General features: G+C 31.2%; 1 protein-coding gene across 1 annotated transcript in view; it reads right to left on the bottom strand.

The window, feature by feature from the left end:
- LOC126780294 (discoidin domain-containing receptor 2-like) overlaps window positions 1–7,137 on the bottom strand; it is a 47,369-nt gene extending 40,232 nt beyond the window's left edge. Inside the window, exons 1-6 of the mRNA XM_050504623.1 lie at window positions 7,031–7,137; window positions 4,450–4,681; window positions 3,775–3,922; window positions 3,400–3,588; window positions 3,197–3,330; window positions 2,912–3,119 (exon numbers count right to left, since the gene is read on the bottom strand). Coding sequence (XP_050360580.1) covers window positions 2,912–3,119; window positions 3,197–3,330; window positions 3,400–3,588; window positions 3,775–3,922; window positions 4,450–4,681; window positions 7,031–7,137 — 1,018 coding nt within the window. The remainder of the gene's footprint in view (window positions 1–2,911; window positions 3,120–3,196; window positions 3,331–3,399; window positions 3,589–3,774; window positions 3,923–4,449; window positions 4,682–7,030) is intronic.
- Between the last annotated feature and the right edge of the window lie 11,607 nt (window positions 7,138–18,744).

Raw genomic sequence — 18,744 nt, 5'->3', positions numbered from 1 at the left:
GAATTCTTTTGAAAATTTCAAATATAACGTTACAATTTAATATCGTCGAATAATTCTTTATGCAATGACAAGTTATGGAACACAATTAATAGGTTTTTAATAACCTAAGTAAAAAAAAACAACTTTAAAGTTAAACGGCTTAATTTGACAAGAAAAAAAATCACGATGTAAATAACACACTAAAAGCTAAAAAATAAATAGGTAGGTCCTATGTACCAGTCGTACAACTCTCTTCTCATCATTATATGGCATTGATCAGACCAAAATAAAATCGCGGTGTTGAAAACGCATATAATTTTTAGCCACCACACAGATACGAAACTCCTCGACACTATACGCAATCTTAACTTGGGCGAGAGATCCATGTTTGAATCACGATACCAATTTAACGAAGTTCTTTGTTTTGAATAGATGCCTAGATTTCAGTTTTAATGTATACTGTGTCAAACCCCATCATATGATACTCAATACCTATATTAAGGGAATTGAAACGAATCCGCCAGTCTGTATCTTCGGCCATCTTAGATTTTTAATTTTACATAGTGTACTGAATTCTAATACTTAAGCCCGATCATTTGATAACCATATTGAAGGGGTTGTGAAAACAAAACAAGTAATCTGCCATTTTGTACCGGCAGCCATGTTAGTATTGTAATTTTTCATGGTGTACTGTATTCTACTGGTCAAGACCGTTCATTTGAAAGCCATATTGATTGGATTGGGGGAAAATATGTAATCCGTAATTTTGTGGCGGCGGCCATTTTGAATTTATTTACAATTACACTGTTTATATTTAATGGTATTCAATCAGATCAATCGGTCAAAAGGAAAGGGATACATATTCATTTACTAAAGACCAAGAGTCAAACAACAAATTAAGTTCATCTAAATAAAACCGCTTAAAAATATATAGAGTCTTCAATAGGGTGGGTGTAATAGGGATAGAACGAAATATATACGATTATTGTTCACAGTAAATCACATACTATGTTTAGCTTTCCGTAATTAGAGCCATTGTGAGTCTAAATTAGCGAAGATTACTGGGACGACGAGTCGGGTCGAAGGTTAAACTACACTAGTAATTTTAAGCTGTTAACTGTTAAATTTTAAACTTTTTTAAAATTTAAAACATACTAAACCCTAAACTGGAATACAATTAGTTGAATAAATAAAATTATAATTGTTTTAATATAATGATGTAAAAAATATAAAATAATTAGTATAGTGTTTTACTATACAAATTATAATCAAATAAAGATAAATACGTATTAACTTTATTTCACCCTTATAAAGTTTTAATAGTTATTGATTTAACATCGCCAATTCATGATCGGTAGTTTAAAACTGAAATAAAATCATGTTTGGGTGTATTTATCTCTTGATTCATTAAAAGTGATGAACATGAGAGTGATGTGAATCGCTCTGATTCGAAATTGAACTTTTGCAAAATACAAAATCAATTACGGATAACCGGACTTCAATACGAACATTTAATAAAAAATACTAAAATTTTCCAGGCATCGCACAAAAACAATGAAATATTTTTTTGAAGTCGTTTTGCGTAAACGATTTCAAAATTATATACCACTCGTATACGACCACCATCCCAATAGTGAGGCATTATAGGAGATTAAGCTCTAAGCATTTTCCTAAAAAGAAGAAGCTTTTGCCTTGTATAGAGACCTTGACCGGCTGTTACTTTTTTGTTTTTTATACGAAGATAATTAGATGCATGTTTTACAATGTAGCTGCTTTGAATATTGGTCATAAATGATACTTTTGCTTGGTCAATTATCTGTTTAGGCTAATAAACATATTATAACCGAACTTGATTCAGCGTTTCGGAAACTGGCGATTACGACAAAAAAGTATGTAAAATAAGAGTTTGGCGGTGTTCTTCTGTATTTTCTATTTAAAGTAATGATAAAGAAAATATCATATATGATATAGAAAAATAAATAAAGTCAGATTAGGGAACTGATAATGGTGCTTATCAAACTAACAATGTAAAAATAGAAGTAAAGGTATAAGTTGCCATGGCAAATAGCAGTAAATAAAAAGTAAATAATTTTCTAACCGACAGTTTCTGAAACGTTGATCAATGACAGATTAACTCATCTGATCAAATAATTAACGATCATTCGGCTCGTATTGCGTCATCGGTTATCATCGACCAATTATCATCCGGATTAAAGTAAAATTAATTTATCAAACTGTGAGCAGCATTTAAGAAATAAGAGGTGACAGTGAGGAATTGACATGCTTCATAAATTGTATCCAATTAGTTATGAAAGGGTGTGAGTAATAAGCAGACCTTGGCAAATGTAAGAAGAATACCACACAGAAAATACGAAGGTAGCCGGATCAAAGATATCATTTAATTACAATTTCCTTATTAAGTGGTTAGATTTATCACTTAAATGGCAATTTCTTGAAAGGAGCTGTAGATTAATTAGGGCAAGATAATAATTTGTGATTTACTTTATAGCACTTGGGCCAGATAAGAATAAAATTATAGTATGAAATGCGATGCACTTTATACTCATAGAATGGATAATACTTTATTATAAAACTTGTTCTATATAAATAAAAACAATTACAAGTAAATATTTACTTTTATTGGAACAAGCAGCTGAAATCAAATTAAAAACGACCCTTTCGTGTCAAGCAAATTTATTTTAAAGGAGGACAAAATATATTTAATAAACTATTTTCTATTTATTAATTGTTGTAAATATATTGAATTGAGTGTTTATTGAGTCACACAGAAGTGAAATTAATTAATTTCACTTTGATTGAATATATTTAATTTTGTACTTGTTTATTTTATAAAGATTATTTTATTTATTGGCCTTAATATTGGTTAATAAGGAATTAAAGTGATAAATTAAATCTGACATAAGATCCGTACCTGAAGTGAAGGTAACCTCGCTAAGCAATATCCATTCGTGTTGAAATTTCAATTTGAACATTATGTGTTTCGCTGTACGATTCTCCAGGTCGATGTGAATTATACGAGCGTGTTCTGAGACTCTATCTTGCTTCGGTTCATTTGAAATATAGTCCTCTTGCCAACGTTCTCCTTCGAGAGAGAAATATACTTCGGCTTCTTTGAATAGCTGTTAATAAAAATGTATCAATGAATGTTATTTTCAAACATTGAATCCCTTTAAACATATATGAAAAATTTTTGTACCTGTACGTCTTTGGTAAACATGTTGTTTGTATGTATATCCACACAATGGAATAATCTATAATTGCTGAAGTTAAATGTTAGTTTAACTTCGTTGTCGACTAACATAGTTTTATTCCACCCGACCCATCGAGTGCCTGAAAATATATAATTTGTTAGTCGTGTAAAGCATATCGTCTATAAAGGAAATTTGGCATATTTAATACCTTGTGTGTCCATTGGGTCAGGTAATTCAAAATCATTGGGACCAATAAATGAATCGGTCAATTGGCCAAGACCGTCTATTAGCCTGCCATTACGCATAACCCCATCATATGAAAGATCTTCAAACCGCGCACCGCCTGTCATCGATTGCATATCTCCACCTTTTGGAGCGGAGTACGCAATAAGAGCCTCTGTAGAAATAACATTTCAATGAATAATACCGCCAAAAGGCGGAATCGTTCGCTAGGCTTTTACCTTATTTACAAGATTTAATTCATAGCATAGCAGTATAAAGTGATCTGTTGCAAAACGTAATTCGCAGTGCATCAGGTCCCAGGACATCGCCAGCAATTAAATCTTACGCTTGTTGTACCTACGTTTCCAACGGCAGCCATATATCTCAACTCTCATGCAGGCAGTCCTAGGATGTGAGGCATATGGGTAAAATCGAACTATAGATGCAACAAACGGGGCTTCCAAAGCAGTTTTCTGCGGTGTGTAAGTGTTAACATTTCCAGGTAATTGCTGTAAAAATAATAATTATGTAGACTAGAAGAATAGATAAAATATTTTTTCTGTTAGATTGACGATTTATTGAGAAAGCTTACAGGCTTACAGTATATCATCATGGTACTGTTCACGGGGGCAAAGCTGTATAAGGTTTAAGGTGATATAAGGATATGTGACAATTATAGGCTATCTTATAATTTAAGAGATCAAATAATATATATTTTTTTGAAAATTAATAAAATGAAGCATCTATTGGCATAACTTAGCAAAATGTTGTTTCCTGGATTCTTAAGTTTGTAGCGCCCGTTTTTTACCTGTCCTGTTTTTATATAAATGTATACATATGTCACGTTCACTTACCAATAACCATCAGTGTAACAACAATACAAACGAAATAATAAGCTTTGATTTAACAGAACTTAAAACAAACAACAATATATACCGTATAAATATTTAATTATTAATATGTATCAAAAGTTTCAGTTTTAATAAAAGTGAAGTAATATCAAAGAAAAATCGAGCAAGAAGAAAGAAAAACTTACTCGGTTGCCGTTAAAATCCTTATATTTGACCCAGCGCTTGAGGGCGTCCCTCCAGTACTCAACGGCGTAACTCTCCACGAACTCCACTCCAATGGAGTTGGCGAATCTACCTTGAGACTCGGTAGCCGTGATCATGTATTCAGCATTCAGATCTAACTCAAGAAATTGTCGACTACGCGATGAGATCAGTCCATTAGGGCACCAAGCACCACCCCGTATTTCAGTTCTTATCCTGTTTTTAAGAAATATTTCATATATTTTTTTAGGATACTTCAACCGTCATGTTTATTGTACTGAAATACGATGGCTCTATTATATCTAGCATGAAAATCTTTTTATCTCTAAGCGATGGAATGAAGTGTGTTTTAATTTAGTAGCAAATGCAAAATTCTTTGCAAGATTTCATTTTATATACTATTCACAGAAAAATTCCTCAGGAATAAGATATTTAGACCTGGTAATGCCAGTAAATTCATGATACAAATTTTTACTTTTTGTCTTGTGCTTTGACTAAGTTTTCGAATAAAATACTAATTATGTTTGCTCTTTACTATTTTAATTATTGTGTTAAGCATTAAAAGCTAATTATGATTATTAATCTGAATTAAAATGTATACTACTATTTTCTTGTTATACCGTCGTCAGTTTTGTCTCTTATTTAATTTACTTATTCTTCATAAAGTTCCCTAATACAAAGTTGTGCAAAGAGACATTAATTTAAATATAGTACTATGGTCATAATATATATAATACTAATAAAATAGTGTACCGGCGCTTAGTGCTTGACATGTCAACAGATGGAGATTTGAGACTGGTGATTGCAGACGTTTAATTTGAATATCTATACTGCAATCTCATCAAAGGTACACAGAAACAAAGCGAGGTGAAGCTTAAATTAAAATGGCGTTTACGGAGTGCCTTTTGACCCTCTCAGAACTGACACCAGTGAGATTACTTTGGCACATTAACTCCTTATACTATGTTATCTTTGAAGATTCAAGACCCAAAAGGATATTATAGGATGACATTCGCTACGAATTCATATGAAAATTTAATTTTCAGTTACCGAATCTCTCTAACGAGCGCTGAGTTTTCGTTCTATTGTCTCGCACCGAGCTTATGCGGGCTTACAGGCCGAATGTGAAACCCTCTGGTAATTGTTTGAGCTAAGTATGAACGTTTTGTGGTCGGCGGATTCCCAATTATTGTAACAACTCCGCTGTATCATAGCGCTTTGTTGCTGTCAGACAATGGCCATTTAAATACAGCTATCGATTCCGCGGCAATTTGTTTGGCGCTTCGACATTACAACTTCAAATTACGTTGAACAAATTATAGTTAAAGTTTTTCGAAACTATTTTATGTCACTTATACAGAAACATTGATTAATTTTATGTTATAATGTTTTAAAACTGAACCATAACTATATTTCTTATGTTATTTTCATTTTTAAGATTGTTATTTTAACAAAATAATAATGTAATTTATAGATGAATAAATTCAACAATTAAGTTCAGTAATGATTATTTATTTATTTGTAATAATGTATCTTGAAATTATTATTTTAACTACTAATCCCGTTCACGAGCCGGTTGGCGTGGTTGGTTGATACTTGCCTTTCGCGGTGTAGATCGTGGGTTCGATTCCCACCCAGGACAGACATTTGTGTGTTTAAACATGTCTATTTGTCCTGAGTCTGAGTGTATGTATTTACAAAAGGAAAGTAGTATATGTAGTATATCAGTTGTCTGGTTTCCATACTACGAGCTCTGCTTAGTTTGGGATCGGATGGCCGTGTGAGTAATGTCCTAATAATAATTTTATGTAAGTCCTTATTATTTTCTTGTGATGTCATTATATCAGATTAGTCGTGGCTATCCTAAGAGCTTAAAAAGGTATTTTTGTTTAGCGTATTTGTTAATCAGACACGCGAGTACCTTAACCACCCGTATGGTGGCTGATAGCCAACCCAACACCAAAAGCATTGCCGATTACAGTTAGCACCGACCTCAAATAATCGGGCTAAGCGTATGATGATTTATATTAAATAGCTTTTATATAAAACATCGTTAATGTGTTCCGCAGTTATAGTTTGTCATTAAGCGTTGCTCTTAGTATCTGTACTCCTCTTTGGGGCATTTCATTGGAGTTGTCTATTTGCGGATGCTTACATAATGATGCATTTATCACGAACGTCGACAACAGTCGTGAACCACTACAGACATTGTCAGCTTGTAAATTAAGGTGGCTTTATTGTGCTCAAGTTCTACCACCTCTGTTTATCAAGCGATTGTATAAGTATTCTGGTATTATAAATAACCGTGACTTCGATGATCACTGAAACTAACTTTTGAGTCCACAGGACTATTAAGTAATGCTTGTTGTATAGACTAAATAAATAATTATCATGTACTAAATGTTTGCGCTTATATACTGTTAATGGATACTTGAGGCAGAGTAGTCGTTTGGAAGACATTATCTTGGTGCTAATAATAAATGTCCTACTAATTTGTTACCAATAATATGCGGGAAGTAACATTTATTAATATTAAAACTTTGCTTGTTAAAACCGTAATTTTACCTCGAGCTCAGTGGAGATACGCTCTGATCGTAGCTGGAACTGGCAGCGAGGGACTCATTTGATATCATGCCATTTTCCATACCCAGAGGTACTTCACAGCTGCCCATTTCAGCTGCAAAAAAAAAGTATTGTATTAAGGATGTCTCTATGTTTATTTTGTTGTCCTAAAAATATAATTTATAGCTAAATAAATAAGATCAAAAAATTTTTCAATTTTTTTATCTGACACAAGGTTTTTTGTTAATTCATTCTTGGATGAGAATTATTACAAGAGGAAGATAAATAATTTTATTATATACGAAATTTTGCTTAAATATTTTATAATGCATAAAACATGTGATGCTTAAAGAAAATATTATGAAAAAGATAAGATAAATATCACTGTATCCAACTTTATCCTTATCATTGCTGTGGTATGTTCGTGTTTAGAGGAGGAAAGGAGAGGCCAAACAAATTCTTGTTTATTTTCTTTCTTTTAATAAAACGAAAATACAATACACGATCTCGGTGAGGCACAAAGGCACACATTCTAATTTTGTTTTGCGGACAGCGTTATTTTATCATAAGCATGCTTACATTGCGTTACTTATATCTCTTAACAATAAAACACATTTCATGGCCTTTATATTTACCGCTTTAATAATGTTTTATAAAAATATAAATTACTGGGATTCTTAAAAATTTATAATAATATCAGCGTGGTTTTATGTATTTTAAAGCTACGTATTATAGTACATTTTAGAGTTAGAGTTTATTGTAAGTAATTCTTACGCGCATTTTCGTAGTTCTTTGTTATCAGAGGATTATACATATGACAGGGGACTTGTCTTAATCATACATACAGACAGACATCCTGAGTGATGCGCGTCTAATCCACATCCTAGCGACAAGTGATATATCACATGAACAAATTACGCGAAACGGGTGTAACCGGAGAAAAACAATTTATTACAAAGACAAATGAGCCGCGAGACCGCTGTCAAGGTGATTTTAATTATAATGTAATTCAGCTGCGCTCACATTTTATATTTTACATTAATCAAAATTATATAACTTGAATTTATCACCATCGTAACATGTGTAGAAAGTTATTATTGAAATTTAATACAAAAACTTAATCACGCTTAAGTGATTAAAAGTCTGAAAATGATAAATTTATTCTTCTATTGAGTTTCATCAATTGTTATTATATTTTTTTTCTATCTTTACATAATTACGGATTTTCAAGAGTACATTAGCAGAGTTGTTATCTAAAATCAAAAGAAATAAAAGTCAAAGTAAGCTTTAGAGCTTACTTAGAAATTATTTTCTAATGATGTTGGAAATGAAAGCTACAGAAAATGTAAAAAATATATTTTTGTCTGTTGGAAACCAGATCTCATCAAGTCACTTTAATTATGGAACATATTTTTCTTTATATCAGCTCAAATCCAAGCTTAAAGCGTATTTTATTCTGTGTTTATTTTTCTTCTTTGTAACCGCAATTAACCGTCACGTGTACTATCGGTTTATATAATTTACTATAAATTACGTAGTATATATAAGCTAAGTAATTCAACTCTTTTTGGTAATGATTTTTGGCAAGGTAACTTCAAAAATGAACTAAGTTACCTCATTTTCACTTATCGATAATTATACTTTCCAAATAAAATAATCGTAGGGAAATCTAACAGAGAATTAAGTCTAAATTGCAGCGCTCCCTGAGGCGAGCTAAAACTTGCTACCTCATTACATTAATTGCTTGTCGCAAAAGAGAATAACTATTAAAAATTCGATGTTTTAGACTCCACCAAGTTCGCTTGGATAGCATTGTTAATATTTAATTCAGCTGAGACGCCGAGCCTAATACTCTAATTTAAAATTCTTGGGAAACTTAATATTTAAGAGGGTCTGCCCCCCTGGAGTTGAAAATCTACTAACGATATTTTATAAGCTGTGAGTATGCGCAGCTATTCGCTTTAGAAAGGTGCGTGACTATGACGGTGTTTCGGAGGTATGGAAATCTGTCGGCAGTGGAGCGCTAACAGCAGGAATAAAGCACACTCGTATGAATTTATTTGAAGGTTCTGGGTAGGGGCAAGCCTTGCACGCCCAGTGGTACATAAATTTTCCGCTGGTACCGCATCGGAACCGCAGTAGCTACAACGATCGCCGTGTCTCGTACGTGCTACAATGGCAAATAAAATGTTTAAAGGATAGCACATTTTAAACATAAGTTTCTCGTGTAAGAAGTAAAGCTTAAAATATTTTACAAAGTTACTATGTAATTAAATATTTCACCTGCTATTACAAAGAAAGATGACAATTTGAACTTCCCTGTTATATGTAGTTTGATTAAGAAGTGGAATGTTGGTTTTTTTCTGTAGTTCATAGAACACGTGTCGCTGTTTATCTTTATAAAAGAAAGACTACCGTGCGAAACAATTTTTGTAGAGGTTTCGAAAATTTTCCTTCTTAAACTATAATTTAAGTAAAATATTTAGTATAATTTTTGAAGGAAATAAAATTTGTTATATTTTATGAATCGGTTAAAGATTTTTATTACTCTATTACATTGCATTGCAGTGGTTGATCTGTATTAATTGCTACGATATAGTTACCGGTTTCATACAGTTCATCTCTAACGAGTGAGTTAAGCTACTCATATGGGATTGCCATTGATCATTTAATTTTAATCCACATTAAATAAAAAGCTACAATAAATATTTTGCAGATAAATACTTTATATTGGAATGTATATATAAATTATTCGATTAGTTGTGGTGTAATTATCATTCAAATTATTTTAACAAGATCAAAATAATGATGACATAGTTATTAATTGCAATGACATTTAGAGGTTGAATACATCCAATTCATATTTAATGAAATAGCTTCAAAGTAGATAAATATTTTTATACATCTATGTTAAATACATTTGTGAATAAATGAAAATCGCAAATTGAAAGTAACGTGATCATACTCAAGTATTAAGTATTTCAAGCTGTGCTGCTTAATTACTTATTTAAAACTATCACCTATGGGTATCACCGACCCACCATATAACCTACTATTTATTATACCGCTTACCGTGTTTCGATTTAAAAAATGGGTATTTGTATCTACAAATACTGAAGTTAAAATTGTTATCTTTCTTTCTGTTCATTTCCGTTAATAGCGACGCATTGACCATATAAGAAGTGGTTATACTTCTTAAGGTGCTAGTATCTATGTGATCTTATCGAAATATTGAATTACAAATACATCACGAATAAGGAACTGCTAAGGAAATATATAAAACTTAACGCTAGTACACCGCGAGAATTACAGCATGCGAAAATAAAAATATTCATCGTTTTTTTTAAATCTTCTGGGTGTGTACGTTACACAGGTAGCCTCAATAATGCTGAGATCAGTGATCTTTATAAATTTTAAATACAATATTTCCTTACCTTACCGTTAATTTTTATGGGTTATTGTTTGTTTTTTAAATAGTTTATTAACGCTGAATAGCTAATAAAAAAAGTAACAATATCATCATCATATTCTATGATTACACTTAGATTAAATACGTGTACTCTTTATAGCAGTTTAAATAATATTAAGTATTCTAGCGAGACGCTAGACGTGATAGTAAATGGAATAATAGTTATATTTCAAATGAACTTATATTAAAATGCGAGTTTTTAATTTAAAATGATTAGCCCGTGTTACATAACGAACTAACGTTTGCAATTAGGCGATGAAACAAAATGAACAAGTTGTTGAAACTGAAACATACGGCGCTATTTATCTCAGTTCAAACAAGAGTTACGGATTTAGATTATTAACAGTGTCTAGTTAACTCCAGAACATTTTGTGTTGTTACGTTTAATGTGCGATCTACTCCGCTTATATTTTACACTACAGATGACAGAGCTTTTGGAATGCAAATTGATACGGTATTTATAAAATAGATGGAATAGAATAGGTTTAGATCCGAATTGGACTTTATATTGTAATTTTGTATTTAATATTTGCACTAATAAATACCAATATATTATTTTGTATAAAAGCCCAGAATTGCAATACTGTTTACGTCATAACGTAACGTAATTTAATGTTTAATTTTTATAAAAGTTTTCGGTTCTATTTCAATATTAGTATATTCTGGGCAGAGAGTAAATAATTATTATAAGCCCAGAGCCTTTACAGCCGCACTTGTGAACACAAAATATGGTTCGTAACGTAGCCCCGCTCGTTTTAGACATTAGGAAGAAATTAATGACGTAGCACGGGTATCTCGCCACTCAGACAGACGTACAGAATGCTCATTACATCTCTCCAATACGAGTCGTCTGCAAATGCTCTCCAAAGAAAATTATTGTTAAACTCACAAAAATATACTCATCGAACATTATTATATTAAATTGATTGAAATTCAAAACATATCAAATCCAATTATTTTCTCGCAGCGTTGCTTCTAATTTAACATGTTAGACTTTTTCGCCCAATTTAACGTTTAAGTAGTCTGAGTTTTATGAGTCTACTGAATTGCCAGATATCGAATTATGATATAAATTTTTCATGTTAATATGTATAAAAATAATGATGTTGGAAATATGAGATTGTAATCAAATCTAATATAAGGAAAATTAAGTTTTGTTTATTTCTTGTTTCAGATTTACTCAAAATTTGCTTATTCGATAGACATGGAATTTTCACTCTTTAATTTAAAAACATTTAACAGTTATGTAGTTATTATGAGATATAGTAATGTTTGAAAACATAGTCGTCATGAGAACATTTCTGTCGAAAACTGGCAAGACTACTTCATATATCAACCATTTCTTTTAATCTTTAGAAAATTCTGCACTTACGATTTACGGGAAGTAACTAGACATTATCATTATTATTATTAATGTTTCTTTTTTTTTTTTTATAGAATAGGAAGGTGGACGAGCATATGGGCCACCTGATGGTAAGTGGTCACCAAACGCCCTTAGACATTGGCATTGTAAGAAATGTCAACCATCGCTTATAGCCAATGCGCCACCAACCTTGGGAACTAAGATGTTATGTCCCTTGTGCCTGTAATTACACTGGCTCACTCACCCTTCAAACGTTATAATAACAACTTTTAGTTCATATATTGGTTACAATATTTCACTGTTCATATTTAATGAGTTAATGTACAATATTTTATATATAGTATTTCATATACCACCAAATTTATTTTCGTAATTACATAGCTTGAAGCTATATCACGTTGAAGGAAGTCCGAAACGATCAGATTTAATAATGTGAATCCACCATTAAATAGCAACTCCTCAGTGATTTATTATAAGACACATAACTTCAAGACAGAAGGTTGAAACTTTTGAAGGGTATCCGTAACTACCCTCCCTAGGACTGTAATTGTTTTGTTTACGGTTGCCGTCCGCATTGTTTGCCTTTAAGATGAGAATTAAACCTAACTGTAATTGTTCATGGTAACATCTATTGCCGACGGGCTAATATCCTTTATGACTTTACGAATAAATTGAATTCTGTTCTGGGCATGTGTTTAAAGTTATCTGCCTGAAATGTTTTTTAAATGAATTATTTCTAGTGGTTACTATCATCATCGGATTTGTGCAGGAACGAATGGGTGTGTATCACTAACGCTCCAATTATTCTACTTGTCTTCTAGGAATTGTCGGATACGCGTATGTTATGTATAAAAACCATTTTTTAAATTTTCTCAGTAATATAATATGTTCCTTGATAGCTGAACTTGAGGTAATTTATAACGCATTTTTTTTACTTATAAGTTTCAAACTTAATGTCCCACTACTTGATTGGTTCTTTTAAAGGAGAAGGTTTCACCCACCACGCAGTTCCACCCCGGTTTGGGGGCACCAACCTATGCTAGAAATTCGTTCGACTCGACCAAATTTCCTTTCAATACCTCAATATATATAAAATCAGATTGCTTGTGCAGATTTCAATACGTCATCTCTGTTTGAGACTCATGTTTTCACAGTAGACTGTGCAATAAAAAATAAATTAAATTTTTAAATGATTGTAAAGAAAAACAAGTTTGTACATTTGTTTAGAAAACAAATAATGTGTACGCGTTCAATCAAGGTATTTGCTATCACTTTTGCAGTGTGTTTTTTAAGCTCTTTTATTGGAATTGAAAAAATAGTGCACTAAAATATAGAAAACATTCTTTTGTGTACCGGTTTGTTGACCAAATACGAGTAGATTTCGGCTTAGCTTCCGTAGTTCAATGCGATAACGGGAAGCGTTTGGATTTTTTGTAATATTTTGAAAGTGTTTACTCGCAAAAAAAGTTTTTGAATAAAAATATTTCCGAAAACATTAAAAGCAAACATTAGCTGTATGTGAGTTATTTTTAGGTGTTATTTTAAGCGCTTTTTGTGCTATTTGGTTTAAAATATACACAAAATAGCTATGCCATATACAATTTTAATAATTTGATTTTAAACTAGTTAGGATTCTATAATCAACAAGTTATTTTAAAATTTTGATACACTCATACCTTGTTTATTATCTTTTAATTGTTATATCAAGGATTTTGTATTAACGTTGGGCAATGTGTTAATATCACAATGCGTTTTGTCAGCGTTAAAAAAATGCGTTAATATCACTATATTTTTTAGAAGTCCTACTACTCTGGGACCCCCCGACGTTCTCTATCAGATTAGTTAAATGCGAATCTATTCATTATTTATAAAGCGTTACAGCTAATCAATTAATAGTTACAAATAATCTTAGTTTTTTAGTTCCAGTCCAGTACTGGGTGCAGAATCAGGTCATGCTTTTTATAAAAATGTATTAACCATGTAAAATTTCAACTAAGTAGGGTTAAGAAAACATGATTTTATTCAGCTTGCAAGACTTATAAATTCTAATTAACAAACATTGTAAGTTTTACAATCATTTTTATTCATAAATTCTATAACTAAATTACATTGCAAGTTATATAAAAGCTTGTAATAAAAATCTTACTACGATCGTTGATAAATTAATTTTACATATATTTATTATTTATTATTGAACGGATACAAAATATTTAATATATAATTGATTTATTTTGCTATGGTAAAAATAAAATATTGTTATATAATTCAATCTGAAAGGGACCTGGCACAGAAAATTTTATCAAATGTTTTATAAATATTTAAGCGGGTAACTTTATCGTTGCTTTTATAGAGATAATATATGTAAATGGATATACAAAATTGTTACCAGACATACAGAGTAATAGATGACTTTCAATATATTCATTTGGCGATATTCAATTGCTATGTCCAATATCTATCTTACGAGTATATACTACTAAGATGTTTGCATAGATGGTCAGTTTATGATCATCAGAGGAAGTTTACTCAATATTACCAATCAGCGACTATTTGCTTTACACAAGCTCCAAATTAGGTCTTTGGTTTTGCTAAATCTATCTTATCCTATTATAATTATAAGCTCGACTATTTAATATAATATGGTCGCTTCTCTTATTGATGAATACCACGTTTTGTATGAAAATATGAAAAATTGCGTTTTTCTACTCTACGGTATTTAGCGAAACAATATCTCATTTATTTTTAAAGGGTGGATAATGTGACGGTATAATTTGGTCGATATTATTACGCTACCAAAAACAACATTAAGAGTTAGAGCATTAACATATTTTCACTTTTTTTTTGTAATTTAAACTATATAGTTTTACTGACTTGATCTATATAATTGTACTGATTTAGTTTGCTTAAAATTGTGTTAAAAATGTTTTTTTTTTACGTAAACCATAAGTTTTACATGAACCATAGTTAAGTTCCCTCAGGTATTGTGCTTTGATACCACTACCATTTCAACAAATGGTTATCAATGGCTCTGGTTTTTTTCCGTTTCTTAAGAAAGCTTGGTGTACTGGCTTGGGTTAATCTTAAGATGAAATTGTTTTTATTATATAACATATTATATTAAATATAATTACAAATATAATAAATACGGAAGTTTGTACGTTTAACTCTAAGTTTGTGTCACGGACTTGACTTATAACATATTCTTTATTAATATATTGTAGCATAAAATATGAAATAGGTTATTTATATTAAAAAATTTGATTATGATTTCATTCGACAATCCCAGTGAACGGTTAAAAGTTTGTTATTAGATTTAGCAGACAACATACTATCCTAACTGATAATATAAGTGGGTAACTGAGTTTGTTTGTTTCGCTTTCACATCTTAACTACTCAACCGATAATCATGAAATTTGCATACATGTTGAAATTTGCATACAGAAAAGGACATACTAACCTAAAATCTGACCCCTCTTACACGCTGGTGAAGAAGCAGAAGAAAATAATTAGTTTGATATAAATCAATTAAAATACATGACTGTAATATTTTCGGAAAGTTGATTTCAACATGTTTCAGAAGTGTGTTGTTATGTCGTTATTTGCAGCGTTGCGTTGATTATTTATTCACAAAAGTTAAGGCTATTCGCTTTTATGTTTATTATACATTTAATTGAATCGGAATAACTGAATTGTATTAATAACAGAGTAACGCTTTCGCCCCGCGCCCGCTGTAAATTATTTTAATAAAATTTGGTACGAATAAAGCTGGCTTTAAGAAAATATTCTTAATTTATGTAGTGCACATTATTTATTTTGACTGCCTCGCAGCTGGTTTGGTAAGAAAACTGCATATCTCGAGGTTCTTGGTTCGAATCAATAATGTCAATGCCGAGTTGGGCAAATTTTTGTTAGAATATTCTTATCCTGAAAAGCTTGGAAGTTGGCAGTGTTTCCCGCGCTACATAATGTTTTGCACATGAGTTATCTCTGGTTGTGTCGGATTGCCGTCCAATCGGATAATCAGAGTGAGAGATTGGAAAGTGCAACTGTTCTTGCGCATATACTCAGCATTATTATTATTATTTCAATTAATTTTTAAGAATAAAACAACGCATTTCATGTGTTATATGTTTATCTAAGCGATCTAATCACTATGATCTTACAATACTCTCACTGTTATAATAGGGAAGTGTTATAAATGTTTTTAATATGTATCATCTATTGACGTGCCGCGGTAAGAATGATCCGTATCGGCATACGGGACGGCAAACAGCATGACCCTCTTTTATGCCGCCATGCCACCTCTCCGTTGCTATATCATTATTTTAAATGTTATAATATATTTATAAGATTACACAAAATATACTAAATTGATAAGATTATAAATTATAAGATTACAAATAATATTTTATATGAATATAATTTGAACATACTCTTCCTGAAGGAATATGCGAATTATGGAATATTAGGTTAAATTCTTGTAGTTGATTATGAAGTAGGTATATGTGGTTATATCTATTTATATTGAAATCTTAATAACTTATTAAATAGTTAGAAAACTTGCTTCGTTACGGTTTGTTAAAGTGACTTGGCGGGTTTACTTGGCATCTGTTCAAGCACATTGCAGAGAGGCGAATAAGTTGAATTCAGTTATTTAAAAAAAACAATGCGATTCAAACTTTTCTCTTTGTAATTAAATAGTTGTTCCCTTTATTTTCCTTGGAAAACTTTTATATTTTTTTAGCAAGTGACATTATTAATATAATGTAACTCGATTTACTAATAAAAATCCATAGAACACACTTTGTAAATCAAAATATATCATAATATAATGTAATCATAATATATATATATATATAAGTAAAAAACTTATATGAATATTTTGATAAAAATGAGAAAGTAAATATTTTTCAGCGTAAAAGTTTGAAGTGTGCTGGAATTTTATCACATTAATAACTTGGCTTCAATGTAGAGATAATTTCGTTAAGCCAGTAACGATTATTCGAGTACACGTGTTTAATCTCATATGCGAGCCGGCTCCCCGAAATAAAAATAATGCAAGGTAGTCGTATGTTAGAGTGAGCTCGAATACCTTGCTCTTGCGAGCACAATTTGTCACTGTCTTCGCCAATTTCCTGTTGTAACTAGTTTTTTTCTGTACGAAGCGTAAATTTAATTCACCGCTTTGTTGGAGCAGTTTGAAGCTGTATATGGTGTTGCCAGTTCCTGAAATGTATGCGTGATTTCGTTGTGGTAGCAGAAAACAGGATTTCATGTTTTTGTAATTTTATAGAATGAGAAAAACTTATGTTTTCGGAATGACAATCGATTTCGAAATAAAAATGTTTACGGTTCAACTAATGTTTAAGCTTTATCGAATAAATGGTGGAAATACTTTGGGGGAGGGCTTACTCCAGCAATGGACGTTTTCCATCTGATATGATGATGATGATGATGATGATGATGACTATCTAGTTTCTGCGGCTTTGATTATTTGTTTGAACTAGTTAATCTCAGGACCTACTATTGCGATTCGAAAAAAACTGTTGCGTAAGATAGTTCGGTTATTAAAGAAGGTTACATATTTTATATTAAAATTTTGCTACAATCCACGGAAACAAGTAATTTCTAAGTTCAGAAAATCGCGCGAAACAGCGAGTAGTGTAATAATATAACGAAGCACTTAAATAGAAGCATAAATCATTTACACTCTTGCAATATAACCGATAAAAATAGTTATTCATCTATTTTGATAGATACCGATGTAAACATTGAATCGTTTGAAATACTCGTTATTAAATAGTAATAAGAATAAGTTTTAAAATAATGTTTTCTTTGAATAGAAAGTTAAACGGTTTTCTTTGTAAAATTTGTAATAAAAATATCGCAAGGACTGAAAGGTTATGAGGGGCGTGAAATAGAGTTCTTGTTATTTCATAGAAGCTTGTTTTACAGACCTCATTGCTGCATGAGCAGCTAACCCTTAAATTCAAAGAATCGGCCACACGTTATTATAGAGTCGGCAAGTCCTTTCTTTCTCGTATGAAATATTTTACTACATATTCGGTTTAGTTTTAGTTTTGAATATATTGGATTGTTTGAGTTAACAATTGAATAAAAGTCGTCGTTGTAAGGAGTTTCACTATATAAATAATTATACAAGCCTTACCAATGTTATACATCAGAAAATGTGTTTGTTTATTTGTTCGTTTGTAACGCCAAACAACTCTGCCAATCATAATGAAATTATGCATTATATATTATGGTACCTAAAATCTACCCTCTTCACACGCAGGCGAAAAAGTTGGTGAAAAATAGTTTTATCTAAAACTCTATAAGAACTCGGCAAGTGTAATTCTGCCTATGTATATATACCGCTTATTATGATTATCGATTCTACAGTATAGAATTTTACGTATAGCCGCGCCATTTAGCGGTAGTTTATAACAAAGTGGGTGGTTTAAAAACCTTTTCCTCGAATACAATATATTTGCCAACCTTCACGGTGATCGGTCAAACGTTGTCAAAGTTACTTAATATATATATATATGACATACATCATCCATTTCTATTCATAAAATATTATAAAATTACATATCAAGCGTAGTTCCATCACGTTTGTTTTTTGTATTTAAGTATTTTCGTATTTGGGCGGAGTGTAGTATTTCAAGTGCCATTATCAACATGCCTGTCACGTACAGCGGTTGATTTGAATGGTCATAAAAATTGTTTTCACATTAACCACGACAATTTAAATTTTCCTTCCCTATAAACCCTTCCGATAAAATACACATTGTAATTCAAAATCGATATTATCTTAATTATAGCAGCATTTAGTGTATAATTTTATAATTAATCGGTGACGATCGATATTATTCCTAAAAT

This window comes from Nymphalis io, chromosome Z (genome assembly GCF_905147045.1).
Source record: "Nymphalis io chromosome Z, ilAglIoxx1.1, whole genome shotgun sequence".
NCBI lineage: Eukaryota > Metazoa > Arthropoda > Insecta > Lepidoptera > Nymphalidae > Nymphalis > Nymphalis io.
This window is presented reverse-complemented; position numbering and strand designations above follow the sequence as displayed.